This window comes from Oncorhynchus nerka, linkage group LG16 (assembly GCF_034236695.1).
Source record: "Oncorhynchus nerka isolate Pitt River linkage group LG16, Oner_Uvic_2.0, whole genome shotgun sequence".
NCBI classification, from domain to species: domain Eukaryota; kingdom Metazoa; phylum Chordata; class Actinopteri; order Salmoniformes; family Salmonidae; genus Oncorhynchus; species Oncorhynchus nerka.
In genome coordinates this window covers 20,515,738-20,526,582 of record NC_088411.1, presented here as the reverse complement: position 1 = coordinate 20,526,582, position 10,845 = coordinate 20,515,738, and the positions used below count along the sequence as shown (strand labels likewise).

Sequence of the window (10,845 nt, the reverse complement as noted above, 5' to 3'; positions counted from 1 at the left end):
ATACACACATTCTGCTGAATTTGTTGTTGTTGTTGCAAGAGTCTCAAGAAGTATTATACAAGCATTAATTTCATTGTCTTGATAATATCCACCATGACTTTCTCCACTATGACAATCTCCACTATGGCAATCTCTACTATGACAGTCTCCACTGTGACAGTCTCCACTATGACAGTCTCCACCATGACGATCTCCATCATGACAATCTAACCATGGTTGACAGTGTGTCTCTGTGAAAAGCCAAAAGAAGTGTCTCAAGGAAGGCGATTTGACCCGTCTGCTACTGCTACACATCTACCCATCTACATCCGTTCTCATGGTCTACCTGTTTAGTATTACATTATTCCTTTATTTAGAATGTTGCTTGCTTTGGTAGTTTTGTAGTGCAGAGTTCATTCCGTGAATAGATTGAGAATCTGAATTCCAGAGGGACAGCGAGCGAGAGAAAAACTCCCAGGAGATGTATGTCTGAGGAGTGGAGAACGAAGAAACTATACAGCAGACACAATACGGGACAGTCTGGGCACAGACTTGTTCTCTGCTCTGCTGCTTGGCATGGGACAGTGTGTGTGTTTGGCATGGGACAGTGTGTGTGTTTGGCATGGGGCAGTGTGTGTGTTTGGCATGGGACAGTGTGTGTGTTTGGCATGGGACAGTGTGTGTGTTTGGCATGGGACAGTGTGTGTGTTTGGCATGGGACAGTGTGTGTGTTTGGCATGGGACAGTGTGTGTGTTTGGCATGGGGCAGTGTGTGTGTTTGGCATGGGACAGTGTGTGTGTTTGGCATGGGGCAGTGTGTGTGGCAGAGGTCCAGGAGGACTGAGTCCCTCTGGTCCCTCTTGTCCCCCACGCCTGTGCCCAGTTTACCCACCCCAGACATGCTGGCCTCTGGCTGGCCTCCTCTCTAAAGCCAGCAGCCTGTAGTCTCATAGGCCCCCCTCCCTTCTCTCCCCTGAGCAGCCAGTTTAGTCCCATAGTACCCAAAGATCATAGTGACCACAGGGAACAGAAAGGAATGCCTTTCACTGACATGGGTAGTGGCAACACACACCAATACCCTCTGGAAAACAGTCCGGGGGACTCCCTGGAAAATAGTGGCAATTTTTCCTGAGCGAACACCAGTTCACACACTCAAAAAACACAAACCACCAATGCACACATCACTATGGCATATACCAACTCCATCATACACCACAGTCCATTGCACTGCCTCATCAGACTAGAGGCCAGTTGTGAGACCTGACTGGACTGATACTTTACACAATTTGATAGACAGAGAGGATCTTCTACAATGAGCGAGCACTATAAGCTATTCATGAGATTCATGAAAATAAATGTAATGTTTCTGTTTCCCATCAAGCTCTCGGTTCTGCAGCATATAGATAACCCCATAACTACTACTATACAGCAGTTCAATGGTGGTACCCAATTCCAAATCGACCCCCAGTCCCTAACTGCTAGGCACTTGAGTAGACCTGGAAGTATTTCATAGGTATATTCATAATGTGTTAATAGTTTCACCTTGACCCCTACTATACTAGTTTGTGTTTTTTTCACCATTTTGCTTCCATCGTCTATATCCTATAGTTTGACCGAAGAAGAAGTTATAAGACACAGCCCTTGTTAATCATAGTCACATAGACAGAATGGTTCATTGCATCAGGAAAGCTTTTGGGTTTAGCTTAACAATAACATCCCTAAACCCCATTCAACACAGGCTGATGAGAGCTTTAACATGTAATGTGTTCTGGACAGACAGACACATGGACATGTAGGCACACACACACACACACACACACACACACACACACACACACACACACACACACACACACACACTCGGACTACAATTTTGGACACAACGACCTTGTAAGTGCACAGTCTTTCATAATGTAAATCATTGTATCACAGGAACACAGCAAAGCACATGGATGAAAAGAGCAAATATTGTCAAATGGAACAAATGGAACCTAATTTACATGTCATACATAAACATAAACCTATTAGAAAGATCGTTGAGGTGTATTTCCTATCTTAGCCACTCCCCTCCACTTTTCAAATTCCCTCCTCCTGTCCTGTATGTGTTAGGGGGGTCTGTATGCAGCCCGCTAATCAGGGTTTGTCCATGGATTGCCAGGGGGGGCTATAAAACACACACACACACAGTGCCAGAGAAGCTATAAAGTAGAGTAGCATTAGCCCACTGTGACAGGCGAGTCTTGTTCCTGGTCTTGCAGTCACAGCGTCCGCGTGCTGGGCAGCGCTGGTCTCAGAGCCAGGGTGAATAGAGCTGCAGAATCCTGCCTCCATAGAGATAAGGTTATCTATTCAAACATGGGGGCCAATATTTAAACCTCACACACACACACATTTACAAACCCCCCCATACACACACACACATACATACACATAGACACACATCAAGGCACACACACACCCTCACCACCACCATCATCATTATCATTAGAATAAGCAGGACTCCTGGGAGACTGAAACATAATAACTGGTACAGGCTGGTGTGTAACTGATATAGCATAGTTATCATCAGCTCTCAGGAAATTGTGAAATCACGTAACCTCACGATTCTGTCTCTTTGCACAGTCCCTGCTGTTTCTAGGAATCTGAGTTATTTGGCTGATCCCAAAAGATCTTTACTCCCGACCTCCAACTGCAGGGAGGGAGAACCAATGGGATTGGATAATCCACATTTTTCTCCCCTTTTTTGGCTTTTTCAATTAAAAAGAGATTTGAAGGGAGAAACCATGTGTGTGTGGCGCAGACGTAATATCCTTGAAAACTGTTGCTCTTAGTTCAAACCAACCTGGTTTGAGAGAATGTTCTCTGGATATAGACTTGATCGACATAACTGCTGAGAGCCATTAACCTTTCAAATGAAAGAATTACAGCAAAATGAGACAACTGGAAATAGAAAATAACCCATATGCCGTTCGTCATGCTCCAACTGCAAGAGATTTCTTTGTTTAGCATCTGAACTGAGAAAGCAGGGTTTCCTTTCACATTATATTCTATAAACTTTCCACCTGTACATAATCCTGTTCAACCTCTATTCACCAGCTCATAACATAGCCTAGCACTGATCCTGGCCAGATCACATCGACCTACGATACTGGCAGAGACCTCACAGAGTTATAGGTATTTGTTCAATGTGATGTTGCAATTCTGAGAGACCAGGCTAGTCTGGGCCTGACCAAGAATGAGATATTCTGTATCTTCTCATCTATGAACAAGCTGTTCTTGAGCCTTACTGACCAATGGATTGCATCTTTGACTTTCACATGCAATATGGCAAACGAATGAGATAAAACATCTAAATTGACAACATTTATTGCATTGAGGCATGATTGCATTTTTAACAACTTATAAGAGTACAAATAAAAACAACAGAATGACATTGAAGACATTGTATAAAGGTTGATCTGATCTTCACAATTGAGTCAAGAAAATCAAACCTTTCTAGAGCACAAGCCTTTTCATTGGTTCATCCGTTTTCCCAAACAACATACCATTTTAAATTAATCATCCTTTCAAAAACATTGTTGTTAATTTATATATTTATCGTGGTTTGACGTAATCAATCAAAAATCAGTAATCATTATCACAAAATGGAAGCCAATCACCCAGTGAGAGAATTCAGATTTCCTCAGTATATCTTGAACAGACTCATTAAGAGTTCAATCAAATGTAAGATTGGCAGAAAAATTGAAAACTTGAACAAAACCGTCAGTGCCTACGAAGGCTGTGGTGTTGCTGTCAAATGATGGTGTGTGCACGCTGAATCTGTGACATTGCATGTTTTATGGAACAAGGGAAAATAGCATTCTGATGCACAGCAGAAATATTTTCTAACCTCAAACATACCTGTTGTCACTCAAAGTGCATATGCTTGGGTATTCTGATTGAGGCATTTCAGTTAATTTCTGTCCCTCTTTCTGCTTTGCCATAGCCTATGACACACGACACATGGCCATCTAGGCTCTTATCGTAGACTCTAATCGATATATATATATATATATATATATATATATATATATATATATATATTAAATTGATTACTTGAAAAACACATTGAAATTGGATCAATAGGTTTGACTATGACCCAACACTAAGTACTGCATTTGACTTCATTGACTTCTCTAGTCAGCGATCAAACCAGAAATATAGATCTTCATAAAGTCATAAACATACAGCATAGATCTCTCAAAAACATCATGCAAAAAAACTAACAAGAAAAAAATACATTTTATGTATATAAGATTTCATGAGGCTAATGTAGAAAAATAGTCGTCTGTATGTAGGTCTGCCCCACAAGCCAACAGAGTGCATATCTGTTTGGAGTGTGGAGCACATAGCAGAAGCTAAGACCAATAGTGTTTCATTGTCTTGTGAAACAAATACAACATGCTCCTTCAAACCACAACAACCCAGTCTTTAACCATAGTCTGAAGGAACTGCATGGACAGGACATGAATGACCAGCAGTCTCCTGAATCCCCTGTCCCAGAATTTACTATAAGGAAGTCATGGCGTAAGCATTGGTTCAACAGTGGTTGGTTTGTCACAGGTAGGCCTCAGCCCTCTCCCAGGGTTGTATCTCTGAGAAGAATCCTTCACACAGACCAAAGCCCTGATCCAGAGTCTGAGGGATGGCCTGCACTTCCTCCTTCATCTCCTCCCAGGGGTGCACCTCCTGCTGCTCTGGGAACAGAGTCACCTCCTCAAACTGGTGCAGGTGGGTCTGTAACAACTGATCCTGGTTCAGCTGCTGTTGTTGAATGTAAAGGTTCCCTATGTTACTACTATTACATCCCACTGAGCCACTCAGCTCCATGTAGCCATAAGAGTCATGGGTCTGGGTCTGGTTGTCCCCCTCTCCACACCACCTCCCCAGCCCGACAGAGTGCCTCTCCTGCAGGGTCAGATCCAGCTCGCAGCCCAGGGAGCTCAGAGCAGTGTTGATGTCCAGGTCTTCGAATGTACTGCAGTTTCCACTGAGGACATCGTCAAACGCAGATGCAAGGTCAAAGTCTCCCCTCAGAACTACATCTGCGCTGTGGGCCTCTGTGGCTAACAGTGGGGATTTGGGTGTCCCCGCCATCTTGCTGTTTTGCCTTGGAGAAGGTTGTTTACGCTTGTTGCCGGCTCCAGCTCCTTGGTAGTGGTAGCCATCTTGGCCCTGCTGAGTGGCTCTGTGGTAGCCAGTTTCCTGGTTGTGTAGGAGCTTGCTCTGCCTGTGGGTGTTGCAGTGGCTGGAGGACATTCTCCTTCTCTTGAAGACTCCGTTGACGAACATGTCAGCGTACTGAGGGTCGATCTGCCAGAAGCCTCCTTTCCCTGGTTCATCCTTCTGCCGCGGCACCTTCATGAAGCACTTGTTGAGCGAGAGGTTATGGCGGATAGAGTTCTGAGAGGGCGAGGGGAGAAGAAACAAATGTGTTAAATCCATGTTAAATGTGTATTTAATTTAATATAATGTATGAATGGTGTGTGTGTCAAATAGAGAGAGGGAGAAAGAGATAGAGAAAGGCATTTAAGGAAGAGGCGGAGGAGGTATTGTTGTTGTTTGTGTAGGAAAGCAAATGCACCTAATGAGGCTTTCTAGTGTAGAGTTCTGTGCATTTCAAACATGATCAGCCGTGCTTGGCTGCCAAGGGAGCTCTCACAGGGATCCTCATTAACACACACACACACACACACACACACACACACACACACACACACACACACACACACACACACACACACACACACAGATCTCCCTGGAGCAGTATAGCACTTGTGCTTGGCCTCCTGAGAAAGAAGCCTGACAGAGATTTCTTGGAGGGTAGAAATGGCAGAGATGTTCTGTGATTTGAAATGTAAATCAAAATGAATATGACTAGGCTAGTCAAGCTGTGTCATACATAATAGAATACAGTGTAAGTTACTGTTAGACTAGATGATTATGAGAAATAATAGGATAAATGGGTTTTAAATGTATGTTGTATAAGTGCATTAATATTCTTATAACCAAACAACAGGTTTAATATGCATGTGGCAAACCTTCTGCTTCCCCTTCTCCCCCTCTCTTCTCTCCCTGTCACCATTTAGCTAATCAATAATAGAGAGACAGAGGAGAGCCGGGTCATTTACCTGCCAGCTGGGCTCAGCATGTCTGTAGTAGCAGAAGTTGTCTGTGATCCAGTTATAGATGGTGGAAAGAGTCACCTTGGGCTTCTTGCTGGCCTGCATGGCCATACAGATGAGAGAGGCATAGGAATAAGGTGGTTTGACTTTGGGGTTCGCTTTAAAGTCAATCTCCTCTGGTGGGATGATCTGCGTGATGTGGTGGTTGAGGTGAGGGTAGGTTGTGGTTTGGTGGTGTGGATAATTCACCAAACGCGCGTCGGTGGAGTTACTGCCAGAGGTAACGGGGCTCCCGAGGCAGAGAGGCATCCCGGTAGCGGCCGTGTCCCCTGCTGGAGGGCTAGACGGGGAGTCGGTGCCCAGGGGGTACAGGCGCTGGTGGTAGGAGACCAGGTGCTGTGAGGGGCAACCGGAGCCGGTGCCGGTGGATCTTTCTGAGTTAGTGCTGAGGATGGAGAAGTTCTGAAGCCAGTGGAGGCTGGTCAGGCTGTCGTCCAGGTGCACTGACCCGGCTGCGGTGTCCTGGTTCTCCGGCTGTAATTTCAGACATTTCTCCTTAAACTTGGAGGCGATCTCCGGACTCATCAGGACAGGCATTCTGAGCGTGACGCACGAGACGGTCACCCGCAAAAATGTGAAAATTTTGTAGGACTGTTCAATGAGATGTCCTGCATAAAACAAATATTGAAAAACACATACAAATTCTAATTTGATCCACTACCCCCATTACAGTATTAAAAACACACGATTAAAAATTTGGACTCTTTGGCTCAACATGCCAACGTGTCAAAACGTGATTCGAAAATGTAATAAAAATGATCATAGTACAGAAGATAGCATATATCCTTACCTCAATGACAGGTCAGCGATGATGCTCGGGAACAGTTTGCACCTGTTGCAACCGTCTGTCGATCCGTCCCTGTGCTCTATTCCCAAAGGACTTCAGCGAAGCACTATCCTCTGCGCAACAAGAGTAGAGGGGGAAGGCTCACCAAAGTAGGATCCAGCTGTTCATTTAAAAATCCATCAGATTATTTCATCCATTTCAGTCGTTTTTGCATAATCCTAATTATTTAATTCCCGGACAGTTGCTTTACGGAATGATACATGAAAAAGTCTGGGTGCTGGAAGGTTTTTGGATGCTCATAATAAAGGTGGAGAGACTGCCCACAAGCCCTTTAAACGTATTGAACGTCTCTGATTGGCTGGTTCCTTTCTCTCCAGGTTTCACTTGGCTTGTCAGACACTGCTGACGTTCATGGGGATATGAGGAGCGCGCTGAACTGCATATTCAACCTCGGAATTGATGGAGCATACGCATGATTATATCCACAGTAGGCTAGCCTATGTTAAAGGGGCTCATCATCTGAAGTTGTTATATCAATTGCTGGACGTATAAATGATATGTAGGCCTACCAATGGATTCTAAAATGATATACATACATGCCTCATGAGCTTAGTTCAACTGTAGTAGCCCCTCAGAACCAGAAATATAAGCTTGTTTTACTCCAATGTTGGTAAACAAAGTAAATGTTAACAAACACTATATAGCCTCAAAACATGGTTAAAACTATAATTGTGATATCATGGATGGTCAGTCCTTGCATCCATAGCTCTGTCTATGAATTTGAGAGTGGTTTCATTTCTCTGCCCAAGCTTTTTACCGAAACAGGGGCGGGGAAAACGCTTTCTTGTAGTTTAAATCGATTTATTGCCCCTTTAAGGTTAAATCTCGGAATACAAAAAATACCACAAAATCAACAACACTTGGCCATCTCGTTCTTCTTTCCTAAAGGCTATTGTTGTCCCGACCCCAAACGTCATCCATAACTCGTTGAGAGCGATTTGGCGCGACAGTCCTCCCGTGGAGCGCTGAAACGTCGCGCCACATGTCCCGCGCTTGTACTGCATTTTACCCTCAATATTCCATACATTTAGTCCACATTTAATAACTAACCCCTTATTTACTGTTAACTATCAAATAGCTCCATTCAACTGCAGGGGGAAATATGAGAAGAAATTCTTACACAAGTGCATAAAACTATAATAAAGCATAGGAATCTGAATTGTTTAGTTTCATTTACATGCCATGAATATTAGTCTTCAAACAACATAATGGTTTTGAAATCAAATCCAAAATGACTCAAGTTGTACAATTCAAATGTTATTTGTTACCTGCTTTGTAAACAGCAGGTAAACTAAAGGGAAGTTACAGCCCTTCCCAACAATGCAGAGAGAAAGATAAATAGAAATACAAGGCAACCGTAAACATGGAATCCCCAACGAATGGGCAAATTGAGATAACTGAAATGTGTTCTTGTGTGACGACTGATTATCCTTGACATTGACCAGATACTCAAGTGGCCTCTCTAACAATGAAAATAAATGTCTTCAAAAATGGAAGGCAGTTAGTTACCCTGGGTACCAGTCTCTTTAGCTAATCCACCCCCTGTACTCCATGTCATGTGCCAAAGAGACTTCAAATATGAACATTTTCATGAATCAGTTCGATGAGAACAGAGGATTTGATTAAGCAATAAAGCTTGAAGGGTTGTGGTATATGGCCAGTATACCATGGCTAAGGGCTGTTTTTATGCACAGCCCAACGCGGAGTGCCTGGATACAGCCCTTAGATGTGATATGTTGGCTATATACCACAAACCATTAGGTGCCTAATTGCTATTGTAGACTGGTTACCAACATAATTAGAGCAGTAAAAATAAATGTTTTGTCATACCCACGGTATATGGTCCGATATACCAAGGGTTCGAACTACCAAGTTTATAATCAATTGACTGAAATCTGTGGTATATCAGACCGTATATGGGTATACATCAAGGACCATTTCCATTTGAATTGGTCTTGTAAAGGTTTGGGGTTTAAGGTAGATATACACATAATATCTGTCTTGGAACAATTGGCTTTGTAATAAGATAGTTTACCAAACTCTTCAAGCAATGACAGGAGGACTGGAATTTAGTTGGGTGTTTTTTTTTACTACAGTACTGCCATTGGTGAATTATAAAGATTTTGAATCCATGAGATACATATTGGATCAAAATGAAACCTTGACAATACAGACATAAGGTAATTCCATTCCACTCTCAAATGCTTTTTCAGCCTCAAGGGACACTGCAACATTTGGGGTCTTAAGATCATTAGCATGAAAAAGAAAGACTTAAATTAAAATATACTTAAATGAACAGACGAGAGACGAACCTGCAGAAAACCAGTTTGGTCTGTGTGTATGTGACGGTAGGCGCAGAGTTAAAATTTTAGCAATCAATTTATAATCAACAGAAAAGTGACTGGTCTATGGGAGGGGCACAATGTATGATCTTAATCTTTATTGTTTCAGTAAAGTAATAGCTGCAACATGTAAAGTATGAGGAAGCTGTTTTTTACTCTAGACAGACCTTGATCATAGGAAGAAAAAGAGGCATCAACCACTCAGAGAATTGCCTATAGAATTCTATAGGTAACCAATCTAATCCCAATGCCTTTTCATTTTGGAGGGAACCCATAGCATCTGATAGTAATAATATCAGTAATATCAGTAATAATGTCTTGATCTAAATTTAGCCTTGCTTCTTTAGGGCTAGGCACCTTTTTTCTCCACTTGCTGTCTGAATGATGTGCCCAAAGTAAACTGCCTGTAGCTCAGGCCCTGAAGCCAGGATATGTATATAATTGGTACCAATGGAAAGAAAACACTTTGAAGTTTGTAGAAATGTTCAAATAATGTAGGAGAATATAAGACAATAGATATGGTAGGAGAAAATCCAAAGAAAAACCAACCAGAATCCTTTTTTTATGAGACCAACCTTTTATAAATTCAAGAGAAAGGTCATATTGAAATTTAGCTCACTGGATGCAATTCCTATGGTTTCCACAGGGTGTCAGCAGTCTATGTTCAAGGTTTCAGGCTTGTAACTTCAAAAACAAATAAGAACTATCAGTTTTAGCAGAAGGACACAGTCTTGGAAATTCGTGTTTGCGCGCGCCATGAAGACAGGACGCACCTGCTAAAATCCTTTCCTATTGAACATACTTCTTTCCGTAAGAAATATTATAGTTTGATTACATTTTAGGGTATCTGAGGAGTAACTGGAAATGTATTTTGACTTGTTGAAGCAGAGTTTCGGATTCCTTTCTCTGCATGATGAATGAGTGGATTACTCAAATCGATGGCGCCAACTAAACTGACTTTCTGGGATATAAAGGATTTTATCTAACTAAACGACACTACATGTTATAGCTGGGACCCTTTGGATGAAAAATCAGAGGAAGATTTTCAAAAAGTAAGTGAATATTTAATCGTTATTTGTGAATGTATAAAACCTGTGACAGTGGAAAAATATTTTGATTTGGGGCGCCGTCCTCAAACAATCTCATGGCATGTTTTTGCTGTAATAGCTACTGTAAATCGGACACTGCAGTTAGATTAACAAGAATTTAAGCCTTCAGCCAATATAAGACACATATGTACATAAATGTTGAAAATCCATATTATTTATGATTATTTAAATGAATTGCGCGCCCTCCAGTTTCACCGAAAGTTGTCCCGGGACCCCTAGCCCTAAGTTATAAAGTTGGTATATTGATATCTTTCAGGAAGGCATTAAAGAGTCTGAGTTACATTGCAAACTAGTTGAGTACAAGTCTTCATAGAATAGTCTAAACGTTTCATTGATTTGAAGTG

The 10,845-nt window shown here is 42.2% G+C and overlaps 1 protein-coding gene across 1 annotated transcript; it reads right to left on the bottom strand.

Annotated features, from left to right (window-relative positions):
- Window positions 1-4,036: 4,036 nt before the first annotated feature.
- foxj1b (forkhead box J1b) lies at window positions 4,037-7,251 on the bottom strand. The gene is made up of 3 exons (XM_029685635.2): window positions 6,994-7,251; window positions 6,150-6,811; window positions 4,037-5,421 (listed from the first exon to the last, which is right to left on the bottom strand). Exons 2-3 carry the CDS (start codon window positions 6,738-6,740, stop codon window positions 4,576-4,578), a joined length of 1,437 nt encoding a protein of 478 aa, XP_029541495.2. The 5' UTR covers window positions 6,741-6,811; window positions 6,994-7,251; the 3' UTR covers window positions 4,037-4,575.
- Between the last annotated feature and the right edge of the window lie 3,594 nt (window positions 7,252-10,845).